The sequence below is a fragment of the Anopheles coluzzii genome, chromosome 3, assembly GCF_943734685.1.
Source record: "Anopheles coluzzii chromosome 3, AcolN3, whole genome shotgun sequence".
NCBI classification, from domain to species: domain Eukaryota; kingdom Metazoa; phylum Arthropoda; class Insecta; order Diptera; family Culicidae; genus Anopheles; species Anopheles coluzzii.
The window spans coordinates 72,904,223-72,920,984 of record NC_064671.1 but is presented as its reverse complement, the minus strand read 5'-3'; the positions used below and the strand labels follow the sequence as shown (position 1 = coordinate 72,920,984).

Here is a 16,762-nt window from a genome sequence, read left to right as displayed (position 1 = left end):
AAGTATTGCGCATATTCGTTTCCTGTTAATGCTGCTGCGAACAGGTGAAGAGCCTTTTCCTTTCCTATCCTATCCCCTAATCCCGTCCATAATTTCACCGTCTATACCCGGTCAGTTGTACAGTGCGATGATGTTGTTTACGCTGGAAATGGTACCGGTCACCAGTAGAAACAGTCCAAAGCAGCAGAGTGCGAAATTCTTCACCAAGCGCCACCGCAGCCGGCCGAAATCGTTCGGCCACCGGTACACCGTATCGACCACGATCGGTATCCACAGGGCCAGGATGGGGTTCAGTACGGCCCCCAGCAGTCCCATAAACGTACCGAGATGAGGAATGCCGCAGGCGGCCGCTATGTTCACTGCCAGCATGCCCAGCCGCAGCCCGCTCTGGGCCACCCCGTTCCACCGTTTCGGTACGCGCGTGTGCAGCTTCTTCCAGGCAATCTCGGTGGGGACGTAAAAAATCAACCCAATGGAAAATAGCACAGCAACGGCCGACAGCACTTGTACGCACGAAACCAGCCTGTGGGGGAGGGGATAAAGGGAAGGGATATTATGTTCGTGTTCGGGGCGATAAGACAGTGGGCGATCAAATGCAGACATCGCAATGGGATTTTTTTTTTCATGTCCGCAGCAGCTTACACGTTTTCGGTGGGGAAGTTAAGTATGATGGAGCTTTCCACGTCATCGCCGTACCGGATGTAGCCGACGGCACCGAAGAAGCTGTACAGGATGGCCAGACAGAGGTAGTTCAGGTTGACGATGCCGGGACAGCCGAGATAGTGCTGCGGATGACGCATCTGATTTTCCAGCGGGAATATGAGACACGTAGCGTCCAGCGCAAAGTACACGATGCTGCAATGTTTTCGTGTGTTTTTTTTTTGAAGACGATCAAAAACAGATGAGTGGGTTTTGTTTTTTGGGTGTGCAAAAACATACCCTTACCCCATGTATGGTGCGACCGTTGATGCGGTCGGCAGCATGCGCCGGTTCTCCAGCGACAGCGGCTCTTGGAAGATAAACACGAGCGAGATGACGATGTTGGCGAGGATAAGAAAGCCGGCGATGGCCGAAAACGGGACCAGATACTTGATCTCGCGTATCTGCGTGATGAACAGGATCGGCACGCCGACAAGCAGTATGTACGTGCGGTCGCTCCAGTCCCACCCGGTGCGGTAGTTGACCACCTCGCGCAGCGTGGTGCCAACGAACACGATAAACACGACGACCGTCGTCAGCATCAGGTACCAATCGATGATGTTGCTGCAGCGTGGCAAGAAAAAAAAAAACAAGAACATACGAATGAAGTCTATCGAACAATGGGCAATGGCGGAAGCGCTGGTGTACTGACCGTAGCGCCGTGCCGAGCGCTCGCACGCTGGCCGGACCGTTGGCGCACGCTTTTTCCACCGTTTCGGCAAACCCGAGCACCGGTATGCGCTCCTTCTTGCAAATCTTGTACGACGTGCTGACCTGAAACGGAGATTGCGAGAGATTGTGCGGATTGTGTGTTTTCCGCGCTGTGTTATTGCACGCAGGTTGTGTGTGTGTGTGTTTGCGTGCGTCCCACTGCCCCACTGTGTGAGCCGTTCAATTATGTGACCCACACCAGCGGGGGAAGCAATGGAGGAGCCTGAGGAACTGTACCATCAACATACCAGTATGTGCGCGCTGTGCGAGCAGAGCATCGCGAAGAGGAACGCACCGAACACGCCAAACACGAGCCCGCCGTTCTTGAACGCGTACGGCACGGAAAGGATGCCGATGCCGAGGGCCGACTTCATGACGTGCACGAACGTGCCGAGCGTGCTGCAGCGGGATAAACGGGATAGGACAATGAGGGGGAAAACGGGAGATTGAGCTTTTTGTGTTCTCAGTGGTGTTAGTGGATCGCGGCTAGGAGTTGCCGTGAGCTTTACTTACGAGGTGGGATTCGACACATCCCGGTATTTGTGTGGATCGTACTGGCTCGGCGCTGTGATTTGGCTGCAATCATAATCGAAAGAGTGGCAGCATGCGGGAAATGGTACGGATTGAAATTAGGTTACAATTAGACGGAATTTGCGTGGAGGTGTGAGTGCGTTGATAATGCAATCGTAATGTTTCCTGTGCGCTTAGATTATGGCTGTAGTGTTTGGGTAAATTCCAAGATTTATGAGCTGCTGCTAGCAAACTTGATGCCAGCAAATATTGGCTTCTGGTTTGGGAAACAGCAACGCATTTAGGAGTTTGAGAAATGCTTCTGGAAAAGGGTATTGCATAACAGGTTGTGTGAATGTTCGAAATATTGTTCAAGTAATGGATTAAACGGGTTAAGTACGTCCTCATCAAATGGTATCCTTTTCTATGGACTAAACCCAACTTTGGATGACTTCGCGGTACTGTAAAAATTAAAACTCATTTTTCCCTGGCTGTTCTCGTGTACTCATTACAAAGGAATAGCTCAGGAAAACCTACAAATGGAGTTTTGAAGATGGTTTCACATGAAAAGCTAACCTTAACGAGTTCCTGCATTTTGTTTACGCCGTAAACAACTAAGGCAGTTACACCGAAACGCCGTCAATAAATTACGGGAAATTGTAAGATTAAACAGTAAATGTGATTGGTAAAGCCGAGAAATGCAACAGCCGCTTATAGTGAGTTTACGCAGTTAACATTAATTTGAACTGTAAACGTCAATTTGACAGCTTTATTCGAGTTGAATCAACAGAGTAAACACTGTACTAGAAATATTCTGTTAAATCTCTAGGTTTTACGTTGAAGTTCACTTATGTTAACTGTTTAATCTAATTTTAAAACTGTTTCTATATGTTTTCGGAATCCTTCATGGTACCAAACTTATCAAACCATGCCAGAAGTATGCAAAAATACATTGTGAAAATCAATTATGTTTGAAGATAAGTGGCACCAGAAAAATACAGTGAAATCTCTCAAAGATGAAATGTCTTCAAGTTGAATTGTTTCTTTAAGATGTAAATTTTGATGATCCCGTCATTTTCCAAACATTGTATGTCTCTGCAAGATACAAAGTGAGTTGATATATCAGGTGGGCTTACCCAGTGCAATTTAACCTCTAAAAACGAAAATAGGAAGAAAACCTGGTTTGACAGTTAGATCCATACCAAACGGGATGCTTTTATTGTTGTTATATACACTTTTTTCTAAGTCTATCTTTAATTTTCACAATTTCACACGATATTTGAAAACAAACAGAGGTCTATTGAATGAAACAAATGGATATGCACAGACACTCTTATAAGTTCCTCACTTTAAGTATGATAGCGTATTTGGTTCGATTAGTACACTGGCTTGCTGGCTGAACGGATTCAATAATTGTAGCCTATATATTATTTGGCATATATTGATATATATTGATATATATTGATATATATCTATATATTGATTTGGCAAAGGACATGTGATGTTGTAATCCAGCAATCTTCAGAACATCATTTTAATTCTAGGATTGGCTTTAACGTAAGTTTTTTTTGCTTCTTTCTTCGTGCTACGCCTGAGTAAAACCACATACCTTTTCTGCGAAATACTGTTTAAACTTCAAGGCATACTAGGTTGTGGAACAAACTGTCAAATTGTGTGTCGATGCAGTGGCGGGTTTACAGTGTCGGAGGTCCTAAGCAGTAAGGAGACCGTCTGTACATGATTACTGGGGGGGTACCCGGGGAGTGCTTAGGGTTCGTCTAGCACGAGGCCTTAACGTCCATCACCCATGGGCCCCTTCTTCCTAATACAGCGCCATATTCTATCAACTTATATTGATAATGGTCTAAAGATTCGGGGCTCCTCATTGACGGGGCCCCTCGCACTTTGCTTACTTTGCTTATCGTTAAAATCGCCACTGTATTGGTATAATCGATGTATTGGTGAGGAAGAACACCATAAGCCCACCTGATATATACAATGACTTTGGCAAGATACGATTTAAAAACCAAAATTCTCTCAGATGAAGTTTTGGGTAACAGTTGACAAGAATATTGGTCGAAGGATGCCAAGTTTTTCTCGTGGATACATGCATACTTCATAGCAACTCCTTCATTAATTTTCCTCGACATGAATATCTCTCCAAGCTGACGGTTCCTTGAAGATTCGCCCTACAGAGATTTCACTGCACATCCATTTAGATGTCTGTCATTCACTTCAAGCGTTTTAAAAGTATGGCTTTGCTCATGAAATGCTTCGAAACGCAGAATGATGCTACGATACCTAATCATATTATTTTACATTTCAACACTTTTTTGGAGGCGTTAGATTTTTTTAGCTTTAGGATACAATACTTAATTTATTTTAAGATGTCATAAGGAATGCTTTTTAGTACACTTCAAAGAATAATGGGACAAGCAACACCACTATTAGCATACAGCCACGGTCATCCTAGTATCCTCATTCGGAACTACGGCAGGACTTCAAATGATATTTTTTGCACTTTCACTAATTGTCACAACACCCACGCAACACATTCACACGGCCATCAATGCCTAACTTAAACCACTACCGACCCATTCATTACCTTCCATCCGATTTGACCGCCAACAGTTCAACGCCTTCCGGAGCGGGAACGTTCTTCTCCATCTTTGCGCACGCAAACGCAGCCAGCCACACCGGACCGAAGCGCCACCTTTAAATGTGGCAAACCTCTTTAAAACTGGCCGACCAAACGGTGACCGCGCAAATTGCACACCCCAAAATCGGAACTAACACCTCACCACAACGCACGCCACTACCACCACCAACACCACCACAAAACTGATGAAATCAGATTTAGCTCAATTGATGTTCGACTCCGACTCGGCACTAATTGATTTGACGTACTCACGGGCGGCCCCGTCCGCATCCGCTACATAAACAACGGTCCCAACTTGTCACCAACTACTCAACACAACAACACAAGAACAACAAGCGTCACGGCGCTGCTCGACACATTAATTGCCCTCGCACTGGTGTTGCTCTGCCGGGCGGGCTAGCAGCAGGCACTTGACATTTTCGGCCACGCTTGACTTCAAACACTCTCCGGGATATCAACCGCTCTCTCGCGCCTGACGGTGACACTTATGCTGCCCGCGTGACGGCGTGTTCTCCCCCTCGGCCTCACACCTACTCATACTCAGCGTGATGCAGCATGATGGTCGCAAAAACTTTCGTCCCAACAAGCACCGCCTTAAAGTGTGGCCAACCGCACCGACGATGACTACTGGACCGATTCGCTGCCACACGGGAACTGAGCTAGAGTGTGTGGCAGCAGCCACAGCAGAACGGTGCCGCGGTTGCTCCCTTTCGTCGCGGTTTCGCGGAATGACAGATTTGAACTTGAGAGCGACCGGTACGAACAGGTTTTGCGCACCCAGCAAATGAACCAGCATCAGAAAAGGGAATGGAAAAGAAAATACAGCAACCCCGTACATCGCGGCCCAAACGGCTGCGTGTCTTATGCAATGAAAACAATAAGATACATCATGCAGTAGCATCAGCTCTATCTTCCCCAGTGAGGGGTGAAGATTGTTAACGCCTCGTTTTGCGGCTTCTTCGCTACCGCTCCGTTGTTCGCTATGATTTTCTCAACCCCACTGCACAGGCACGTGGTGGCGCGGTGGCGTAGTAATTACGGTAGCCGAACGGGAGTAACCTTCAGGCGGGTCAAGGTTGCCCTCCGCGCGGGGCAATGCGTTTTGAAAAGTGATCGTTATTTCCATTACCGGGGCCGAGCGGCATCTTAATTATGAACCATTGCGGCGTGAATGTGGCGTAGAGCGGGATGAATTAAAGATTGGAGGATGCGAAAAGCATGTCGAGCCCACTTGTCAGCAGGGAAGGTTGACGCGATCGTAACCAGTTGTGCAGTTTTTATTCATGTTTTTATTTGATTCATAATTGATGTTGCTTTCCGACCAGAATTGCTTCCTTTTTTACAGCCCTGGAAACACAACGAGTCACTGCGAGGTACTGCTTTGTTAGCATTCACATTACCATCGTTTTATTGCAGCTCCATCGTACCCGAATCGATTGATTGAAAGAATTTCAAATCAACTTCAACGTATTCCACCGTACAGAGTGGCTGCTTTAAGAATCAGTCTAATTGGATATTGATGCTGCCATCGCGTACCGAATTCCATCCTCCATTGCACACACCATTGCTATTGCGCGCTATGTGAGAAATTTAATTGCATGAATCATACAGCAGCCAGAGCGATACAAGAGCGATCATTATGCGATCGAAACATTCCTCACGAAACGCCGCTAGTGTGACGCTAAACCCCCTCCCCCCGCCGAATACCTGTGTGTCTCTGGCTCGGGGCGCTAAATTCCTTGCCGCCAAGAACCGAAACTTGGCAGCTTCCGCTGCACGTCGTACGGTGGCTCTCGTACGGTGGCGATTGTGCAAAATTCTAGAAATGATAAATTTTCCCCATATTGTGTTTTGGGGCTATAGAAAGGGAGCAAATTGAATGCACGGGCGAATAGGATGCTTCTCCCCACGCCTGGGGAGAAGAGCAATTGCTTAGACCTGTGTGTGCGGGGCGAAAGGATGTGGGGCAAGGTGTAAGAAAATTCGGTTCGAACGGCACATGCCAATAATATTTGACTCCGTTCAATAGGAAACGGGTTTCCCCGGTTGCTAGTGGGGAAGTGGTGTTTACCTTTATTCGCAATTTCAATGCATTGCTGCATTCCTCAATTTGTTGCACAGAGAGAGAAAGAGACAGAGAAAAAAAGGGGAGAAGGGTGGAGGCTAACGATGGGACTCATTCGTAAAATCTCGCCACCGTTGTGGGGTTGTGCTGGGCGTATGCTGGTCCGCCCTCCCCAAAACCCTAACGAGCCTGATCGTTTTGGTGCTGCAGAGAAATGCAGAAAAGGAAGCGAACGGGTCCCTCTAGTCCCCCACGCGAAAGCTTCGAGGCTGTTTAGTGGCGGATGCATGGGATCACGAAAATTGCATAAACACTTAGAGCGGGGAATGTTTGTATGGAGTTCTATGCCGCTATCCGTGCATTGCTGCTTGCTTTCCTGGAACGGGAGCACAAAGGCGGCGCGTTTTTCTTCTGGGAAAGCTTTTTGGGATATAAATATATATATGTGTGCAATAGTGCACGAGGTGTACGAGCGTACCAGATGCACACTGGATCCTCTTTTTATGGTTTCCTTGCTTTTTTTTTTTGTTCGTGTCTGTGTTTTATAGAAATTTTCCGTGAAAGCGATTGTGTCGTTAGATGTGTGGGAGAAAATCTGTACTTTCCAGGAAAAGGAGCACGGTACTTTACCGGAATGTATGCAAGCATTGCACGAGTGAATGAATTTATTGGAAAGAAAGCAAAACAACATCGTCGCTTCAAGCATAAAGCGCGTGTCAGAATGGAATTGATGCATCACAAACGTGTCTATATAAACTCCAGCCTAATTACGCCCCGTTCCTTCTATGCCCTTACTCACTCCGCGCTTGATAGTTTGATACACTTTTAAGCACAATCATCCCGTAATTGATTACATTTTCTTCTCCCTCCCCCCTCGCGTTCATAATTATCATCTTTTGCCTTCTACCGCCCTTCCAACTCGCAGCACCGCCGGACATTACCGTCGAGAAGACGTGGGTTCATGCCAGCGAGGGCTTCGACATCGATCTCGTATGCATCGTGCACGGTGACGTGAACTCGGAGGTAAGGTGAACTCATTAAAACTTTCCCTCTATAAATACTCTACACACTTTACACATCACCTCCACTCGGGGGTGTTCCACCCGTGAGCATGAAGTGAAAAGTAAACTCGGGGGTAAAAATTCCACTAATTGTTAGGATTTCTGACAGTTTTGCAAAGACATGGAAACTTTGTCCACGCGCACCATCGCGCCATCCCCATCGGTGTAGCACAACGCGTCGGTTCCCCTGGTCGGCCACTCGGCACCACCTCAAGAGCGTCGGGACTTAAAATATGCTGCACGGCTGCAACATAAGTTTGTACCCCGTAAGACGATGATTCCATCCGAATGAAAGTCAAAATAATGTGAGCGAAATCAACGTTGCAGTCGGTTGTTGAAATTTGTCTCCCCCCACCATCGAAGATCGCATTACAGCGCACTGCCACTACAGTGGAGCGTTTAAAACTCCAACAGCTCCTCCGAGATGGGTTGCAGTAGTGTGTGTGTGTGTGTGCCACGGCACTATTTGCGCAACAATTTCTTTTGCTGCAGTTGCACCCGTTGCAATCCACTCCCAGACGAGTGTGTATACGATATACCGGCGTTGCACCTAGCGTTCTGTGAGTGGGCACACACCTTTCCCTCGGTGTGTGTTAGTCGGTGCGCTTTGCAGCAGTGTCACACTGCACTTTGTGACAACTTTTCCGTCAAACTTTGTAATTCATTTGCGATCAACTTCTGCCGCTGCCGCTCGATGTAAATCAACGTCCAAAAGTTGTGCGCACCACCCGGGGTGGGGTTTTGCGGAATTGCTAACGATTTATTTACATTTGCAATGGAAACGTTAATTGTAAACGACTTTTACAATTTGGGGTTGTATGTTTTTGTAGTTGTTGTTGTTCGGTGGAGTGCTTGCAGTAGGAAGTACGGTGTGTAGTAGTGCGGTGTTGCCGTTTAGTGTTTTTGGTAGCGCAAAGTTTGCGCAACGGTGAACCCTTTTTGGGGTGGAAATTGTAAGCAAGAATTTGAAACAGGGTTTGTTTGTAGGTGCACTTGAGCATAAAGAACAGGAATTATAGCTACAAGTTAGTTCTTTATTAAAAACGAATATTCTTAAGTGGTAAGGTACTAAGTAAGCAAGTCAGGGAACTGAGGACTTTTTTTTCCTTATTATTACAAGCTTCATCATTTAATTGTTGATACTTTTTCAAATTGATCACAGCTCAACTAAACCCTACCGTAAAATGTAGTGGTTTTTGTTCAATGGAAAGCTTATAAAAGTAGTTAAGCGAATGGATGTAAGAAACTAATATCTTCATATTAACCCACTGGTCTGAAGGTAATCATTCAATTAACGGACCACTTCACGCTACGCCATTCACTCGCAAGCCTCAAAAGTGCAGCGTTCTTATCTAGATAATGGCTAACTATAACCCTGAAAACGGTTCTGCCAGCTCCGTTCACTTGCTCATCCCCGCGGCTCGTCGATAATTTAATTCTACATTAGCTTCTTCACACACTTTTTTCCAGTATGGTTGTGTTTTTTTTCTCGCTCTTATTTTCTGCTGTCATTCAGACGGTTTCAGGGTAAAATCGATTTTGAATACCTTGCCTGCGCTGTTCGCTTTCCGAGCACTAATGAACAATTTTGCATGAAAGAACGCCAACGCTGAAAGCGAAAAAGGCGTTGAAAGGCTTCTTCTCAGAGGTTCAAACTTTCTTTCATTTTTTCTTATTTTTTTGTTCTTCGGTTATCTACTTCAGCTCGAGAGCTTCGTTTTTAATTGTCTTTTAATCCTTCCGACTCTCTCTCGCTCTGGCTTAAAAAAAGGAGAAAAAACGAAACTGAAGACAGCTTGTCGTTTTTTTCTCTCCCCCATGCTTCGAACCACAAAACTAGCCAAGCTGATGACAGGTCGTCCGGGGCTAGCTGCCGAGATGAAGCAGAAGACTCTGCTGCAGCTACTGGCTGCCTAAGATAGTATTAGTTCTTTTAAAAATATAATGCTGCACTAAAACAAAGCGTCACCACCACCAGCCAAACTGCTCGAGTTGATGAAATGCACCAACTGGCTCTGGGGGAAAAAAAGGCTCGTACAAAAAATACAACAACGAGACAAGGAATAAAAACCCCTTTATCCCAGTGTACGATAAGCAAACCCAAGGATCGTAATAAAGAGAGAGAGAGAGAGAGAAAGATAGAGAACACCCTGCTGCTAGAAGTCCGGAAGTCCTCCCGGGGGTTGCAAGGAAATATCAGTGTGCAGCAGTGTGCGCCTTCTCCTGTGTGGCGGCGCACCGTATTAGTTGTGAAACTTTCATAGATTAATTAAAACTTTAGCCAGGGAGTTCATTTTTTTGTGCTGCTGCTCAGAAACCGGGCCAGCACAAGGCGGACACCCCGCGCACACAAGGTATTATGATGACAATGTTCAACGCCAACGAAACCTTCCCCGGGGCGCAAAGTTCTGCACTCGGTGCGGAGCAGAGCCGGTAGGAGCTGGATTTCTGTTTTTTTTTTTTTTTGCTCTACTGCTATTGTTGCTGCTTCCTCAGTTGCAATTTAAAATTAAATGTGAAAAAGCATCCCACAAAGCGTGTTTCAGGGTGCCGCAGGATGGGAATAGGTATAGCGTTGATTGTTGGAATAAAATTAATAACAAGTAATGAATATGTTATCCTCACTCGGCGGGATCCGGGTGGGGAGTTTTCGAAATAACCCTCAACCGGCTGTGCGATGTTGGCGATTCATTTGATAGCAGATAAATGTTTTTCTCCGAAATGCTTCATTTGTATTTTCTTTCCATTCATTTTTAGATGCTGTGGTACCAAAACTCCTTCCTGCTGGATCCAACCGATCGGCGGTCGATGTACTCCAGGGGCGACAAGTACACGCTGAATATTCGCAACTTCCAGCAGTCCGATTTCGGCAACTATAGGTAAGGTTAAATGTGAGTGTGCTTGGAGCGCGCTGAGCAATGGTCCGTGCACTTTGGGACAGCATTTTAACTGGAAAATAGTACCCCGCCGCGCCACGAATGCTTTGCGGGACCAAATTATGTACCGATTAGCTATCAAAAGAATGGCGTAAAGTTTTCACATTCCCGCAAAATAATCACAACCCATGGGGCTGTGCTTACTGGGCCGTGAAAAAGGCCCTGAACCTTCGCCCGAACTGTTCGTTACGAAAGCGGCTCGTTAACAATTAACCGAATGACTTCATCTTTCATCTGTTGCCACAGAGAGAGAGAGAGAGAGAGAGCACGCGCGCGCGCCGGTTGGTCGATAAGACATCAAACACAAAGTCCCGGGCGCAAACCTCCATCAGGCCCCGCTGCAGCAGGGTGGAACGTGATTTTGGGGGGGTGGTGAAAGTTTTCAAAACGGAGCACCACGCGATGCTTATCCTGTCAACCCTCACGACACGGGTTCCGGCCCAGACCACCCAGCCGACGACTAATTTCCTCACACTGCTCTCTCCATCTCTACCTCCCCATTTGCGACATCAGACAGCATGCAAAACCAGTTCCGAAAACCGCAGGGAGAACCTTGTGCTCGTGCTCTTCAAATAATCAAAGTTTTAAGCTTTTATGCCTATTCTCGGCCATTTCCGACCGAAAAACCACGTCCATAAATGACTTTTGCCCCTACCGTGCTGCCGCCAGATGATCCATTCTTGACGGAAAAAGGGATCAGCCTGTGTCCCTGTCCTCCAACCGTCGATCAACTACCCTGCTTGGCAGTCAAAGGTGAACCTTCACCTTCCGACTCATAAAGAGAATGAGAGCAGGCGTTTAAAAATTCAAATCTAAATCATTTTAATCATCCCTCACATCTCGGAAGCACTCTTTGGAGCAGCCCGCCTTGTCTGTTGCTACCGGACACATTACTTTTGTCTGGGGTGGTGAAACTTTCCACTCCCTTATGGGTTTCGGGAGGGCAGGGTTTTTCTTCCCACCGGGGGAACTTAAACCATTTTCCACAAACTTTACCGTTCTTGGGCCAACTGGTTCGCCCAGTTTACGTCCACAGGCGCTAAAGATAGACAGGGTGTGGTTGAAGTAAGTTTTGACCGAAACGTCCATCATCCCGTGGGTGTGTGTGGGTGTGTATCTGTTTGTGTTTGGAAGGGAATAGATTTTGACTTTCAATTCCAATGATGGGTTTTACGATAATATTAATACCCGCTGTGCTGGAAATAGGTTTGTTGAAGTTAGTGAAAATCTGGTTTTATTGTGTGGCTCTGGGGGTGGGTGTGATGTGGTTGCACCAAACAGGATTGATGAAATCACTCAGGCAGTTATTTACGGTTCTTCGTAACCGGCTCTTCGCTCTACTTAATGAGCGTGAAGGCTCGTGTGATCGCATAAGACAGTTTGTCCTATTTTGGACAATTAATTCGAAGAATTCATTTGAAAAGTTAACAAACTATATTGACTCTTGGACCAAAAGACACAATATTGGTGATAGTTTTATTACGGTTTCAAATTAGTGTCATCAATTTCAACGTAAATTTGAATATTTCACTATAAAGGCAGAGGCACGAAGCTCAGACTTCTTTTATGTGGCGTAACGTCCTACGCGGACATGCCGGCTTATACAGGCTTTCGAGACTTAATTCATTACCACGCAGCCGGATAGTCAATCCTTGCTACGGGGGGACGGTCCATTCTAGGCTCAAGACCATACGAAGCTACGAAGCTCAGACGTATGACGCAAATTTAAGATGGAAATATAATGCCAAGTTGATTTTTCCTCTTATCCTATTTATCCTTAAGTTGATATCAGCAAAAGTTCAGAATTAAAAGAGTAGCATTATAATAAATTTTGCTAGTATTTTCAAGTCAATGTTCAATAGTTTTGACATCTTATCATTGGTTCAAAATTACAACTAACATGTCATGCAGCCATCTTTAGAGTTCAAACTTTGACGCTACATCGAATTCAGAATTTGAAGATTATTAAGATGTTCAAGAAACACATTAGGACCTATTCAATTTTAAAGCTAATAAATTGATGCTCCAGATAAACCCTTTTAAAGGTGATTCAGTTGCGTAGCTTGGAAAGCATATCTTCTGAAGACAACTCTATCCTAGAGGTATAATAGCTGGAAACATTAAACTACTTTAAAACTTCACTCCTATTGTCTTCCCTGTTCTGTTCCGTCTCTTAGTGAAGACATCCCCAAAAGAGATACGCATCTATTGTGACTTTGTGTACTCCCTTACCAAGATCTGCCCCGCCCAAAACACTGTCCAAACGATCGACTGCGTAACGCTAGAATATTAACAAACAATTTTCACCAAAAGCTTCACCTCACGGCAGCCCCACGGCACGGCACGTTTCATATCCTCTAACAGTTTAGCAGCAACCGATCTCACCATCATTGCAGTGCGAGATTTTGAGCCCGTGAGCCCGTTATCTTTGGGGCCCTACATAAGCCTGAAAACTGAAAACCCAATTTCCGTGCCGTGCCGAAAATTGTGCATGACCTCGCCGAGCAGAGGGTGTGTCCAGAGGACAGGGAGAAGGGATGCGGGGGAGCGATTTAGGAAATGAGCAAGGCCATTTATTCTCGGACGCCCAAAAACCGGCCCGCCTTGCACTGACGCGTTCGAGAAAGGTGCAAGCAGTCATGGTGCGTCTTTCGAAATCGAAACTAATTTCCTACCCGAACCCAAAGCCCGGGCGTTGTGTTTCAACGACTAAGCCATGGGCCATGGCTTTTTCTCGTTCAGCCGTTGTCGGTCGGGAGCATTTCCAGCCCGCTCGCCAGCGACTCGGTCTAGGTGACTGAAAAACTAATTGGACCCGGTTGTGGTCCAAAAATGTGAGCAATCCTTTTTGAATTGTTTCCCACCGAGTTGAGATAGACCGGGAGAGAAGGTAGGGACAGGGACACCGAAAAAAGGAAAGAACTAGGCGTACAAAAGCAATTGGGAATCTGACTCTTATAATAGGATTAATTAGGCTCGAAAATTGGTTCGTGACAAATTCATGCTTCTTTTGCCTCCCGGATTGAGCGGATTGTTCGCTCCGACCCGGAGGAGTCTTACTCGTAGCCAAGCCACTCGGGACATTATGTCACGACTCACTCGGGCATCTGCCTGAGGGCATGTGTGTGTGTGTGACGATAGCGACACGAGACAAAAAAAACTCATCTAAAAGCAATGAAAATTTGATTTAACGCTCCTCTGCCACCGCACACAAAATATTGGTAAGAAAATAAACTTTACCCTCGGTGCTTCATTCCCGCCCCCACTCGAGTAAGACATTCAATCCCGCCGAGCCTAAAAGTAATAACGAAGGGTACCAAGTATCCACCAGACCAAAATAGGAAGAAAAAATCCAAAAAAGGAAAACGCTCAAAATTTGGCAAATTTCTACGAAACCCGTAAACGAACCTTCCCATCGACCGTTCGGGCTTAACGATCGCATCATTGCGGGAAACGCGAACACAAAAACAGAGGGGGGGCTGCCCTCACTTAAATCTGGCATCCGGATGAGTCCGGCGCTTACACACACCGACAGACCCACGACAGACAGTTACACCGACAGCGCGAGCGCGAGCGGTAGATAATAAATCTCGTCTTAATTTTATGATTTACGGTCATGAAAATTGCAGGAAGCTCGTTCAGCAGTGCCGCGAGTTCGCCACTAAACGGGTGGAATTAAAGCGCTGCTCAACCACCACCACCACCGCAAAAGGCCCCCTCGCCTCGTCCTTCGTCCGTTTTTGCCGCAAGCAAAACTCGTGTCATGGCTCGTGTTAATGACGCCTTCGGGCGGGTTTTTACCAGCTACCAGCGGCACTGTTTCTTATTTCCGACAGTGTTTTCCTTTCGTCGCGCGCCCGCTTTTCTCAAAGTTTTCCATTGCTGATGATGATCGTTCGCTTTATTTCAAACTGTGTTTTTTCCACTTTCTTCTCGCGTCCCTTTGCAACAGCTGCGTTGCCGACAATGCCTTGGGCCGGACGAAAAAGTACATCGAAGTTTCCGGCCGCCCCGGCCCGGCCGCGTTCCAGTCGCCGGCGTACAGCAACTATCTGGATCGGTACAATCTCACCTACACGATAGAGTCGATCCCACCGCTGGACGAGATAAAGCTACTGTATCGAAAGTTGATGGTGAGTAGGCAAGCAAAGTGGGTGCTTTGGTGCAGTGTCTTAAGAGAAAAGCGGGCTTAGCTCAGCTTTTCATCATCCGATACATTAACACCTTATTCTTTGTTGTTTTTCCCTAAGGGTTTAGGCTTTTTGTATCTGGAAATATTGCATCTAAATCAGTTACTTTGAGTAATACAACTATTACAGTTTTCCTATTGTTTTACCACCCGTAGAAGTTATGGAATGACTCTCAATATTCTATTTCTATTTTTTTCGACTGAAATCCAAAGTACATTCCCCAAACTCTTAGGCTTCAAATCGGCTTATTTTCAAATGTTCAATATCTCTCCATCGAACCATCATCGTTCTGTTGTAAAAACTATGCTCTCTCACACACGCGACCGTTTTCCGGCTTCGCCCTCCCCAAAAAAGAGCCTCAAACTGACGGACGAACATAATCGTATTGTCACTGATTACGATAAAGCTTTCTGTTGTTGCTCGAGAGCGAGCGGTTGGAGTGCGAGGGGTTTTTTTAGTGTGTCGGCCCAACGGGCAGAAATGAAAAGATACATTAGTTTATGAATTTTTTAACAATTTCCATCAGCTCCCGCTCGCTCAGTGCTTACACACACACACACATATAAGCTCTTAGCGAGTGAGGTAAGGCAATGGCAGGGATGGAAATTTGTAGCATGCACTCAGCACGTTGACATACTGCAGCAGAGTACGGCCGGTCGTTGAAAGCCGTACACCAGTGATACAGTGATGCAGCGAAGGGTTTACATTTTTAATGCAACTGAAAATTTAAAAGCTGCCCCACACTGCGTGCCGTGTGTTTATTATTGATTTTGGCTGAAAGGCGGACAAGATGATATAAATGGCATTTCATTTCTGTTGAGCAGTGTTTTAATTTGTAACGCTCCGGTGAAGAAAGGTGAGAAAAATGGAGTGGCAAACAGATTTTTATTTTGAAAAATTATAAATTATACCTTATGTTGAATTTTATGTTGACAAAAAATCCCTTTCCCTTTTGTTCAAAAACAATTAACTTCTGTGCTTGGGGATATAAATTTCTTCAACCCCCAGGCGTCATCACCATAGGTAATAAATATAAAATTATCTCTATACAGAACTGCCCGGGACCATACATACAGGCTGCATATATTTATGTTGAGCATAATGTTAACCCGGCGGGATTCCTACAACAACAACAAATAACCAAACACACACACAAAAAAGGAAATTAAATTAAATTACCCATTTCCCCCATTATCACATCTTACATGCGGCCCCACCCCTTTTTAAGTACCGCCGTTAGCCGTGTCCTTCCATTTGCACTTCAATTTACACACACTCTGCCTTCTTTTACTCCGTTTTTTCTTTATTTATGCTCTCGTCCTGTACTGTCCTGTCCACCATCACCGGGCATCATCATTTATCATCGGCGCAACACTACCACCGGTCACTCCGTCACGCAAATCACGACCGGGCTGCATTTTACTTCTCTGGTCGCCGCACGCCGCCACATCGAAACACTCCGTTTTGTTGCGTTGTTCTCTGTTCATTTGTGCTCTGCAACAACATCCACTACAACGATGATGACGCCGATGATGATGATGTGTGTTTTTATGCGGTACAACAAAATGCACGTACGACATCACCACCGCGGTACACCACACGGTACCACCCACCGAACCGACTGCAGATGAACGAAACATATCAACATCCGGGCAGCTGGGAGGACACCATTTTAGTGCCAACATTAACCAGATCCGATCCTACACATTTTATTATGTCGCATGTGATAAGAGGGCTCTCGCCGAACTCCGTCTACGAGGTAATGATTCAGGCGCGGAACGTGCACGGCTGGAACGAGGTAAGTTGTGCTTCTCTTGGCTCTGTTTGTTCTCGCTTCTGTGTCAATGTAAAATGTGTTACTTCTTTCCTGCGTGTTGATCCATTCGGTTGCCTGGCTGCTTTTTGAAAACCATTACAAAACGGTACGGCAC

The 16,762-nt window shown here is 45.9% G+C and overlaps 2 protein-coding genes across 2 annotated transcripts in view; one reads left to right on the top strand and one right to left on the bottom strand.

Moving 5' to 3' along the window:
- LOC120957211 (opioid-binding protein/cell adhesion molecule) overlaps positions 1-16,762 on the top strand; it is a 95,433-nt gene that overhangs the window by 71,925 nt on the left and 6,746 nt on the right. Inside the window, exons 8-11 of the mRNA XM_040379287.2 lie at positions 7,570-7,667; positions 10,463-10,584; positions 14,594-14,774; positions 16,459-16,629. Coding sequence (XP_040235221.2) covers positions 7,570-7,667; positions 10,463-10,584; positions 14,594-14,774; positions 16,459-16,629 — 572 coding nt within the window. The remainder of the gene's footprint in view (positions 1-7,569; positions 7,668-10,462; positions 10,585-14,593; positions 14,775-16,458; positions 16,630-16,762) is intronic.
- LOC120957213 (proton-coupled amino acid transporter-like protein pathetic) lies at positions 5-5,291 on the bottom strand. The gene is made up of 7 exons (XM_040379290.2): positions 4,526-5,291; positions 1,924-1,986; positions 1,659-1,809; positions 1,352-1,473; positions 946-1,263; positions 643-855; positions 5-523 (listed from the first exon to the last, which is right to left on the bottom strand). The coding sequence occupies exons 1-7, from the start codon at positions 4,585-4,587 to the stop codon at positions 112-114; spliced, it is 1,341 nt and encodes a 446-aa protein (XP_040235224.2). The 5' UTR covers positions 4,588-5,291; the 3' UTR covers positions 5-111.

Bases quoted from the DNA above. Each gene is read 5' to 3' on its own strand.
- LOC120957213 (XM_040379290.2), bottom strand. From the start codon at position 4,587: ATGGAGAAGAACGTTCCCGCTCCGGAAGGCGTTGAACTGTTGGCGGTC. The intron at 1,987-4,525 runs GTAATGAATGGG...TTATGATTGCAG, and splicing joins GCGGTCAAATCGGATGGAAG to CCAAATCACAGCGCCGAGCC. The intron at 1,810-1,923 runs GTAAGTAAAGCT...ATCCCGCTGCAG, and splicing joins GATGTGTCGAATCCCACCTC to CACGCTCGGCACGTTCGTGC.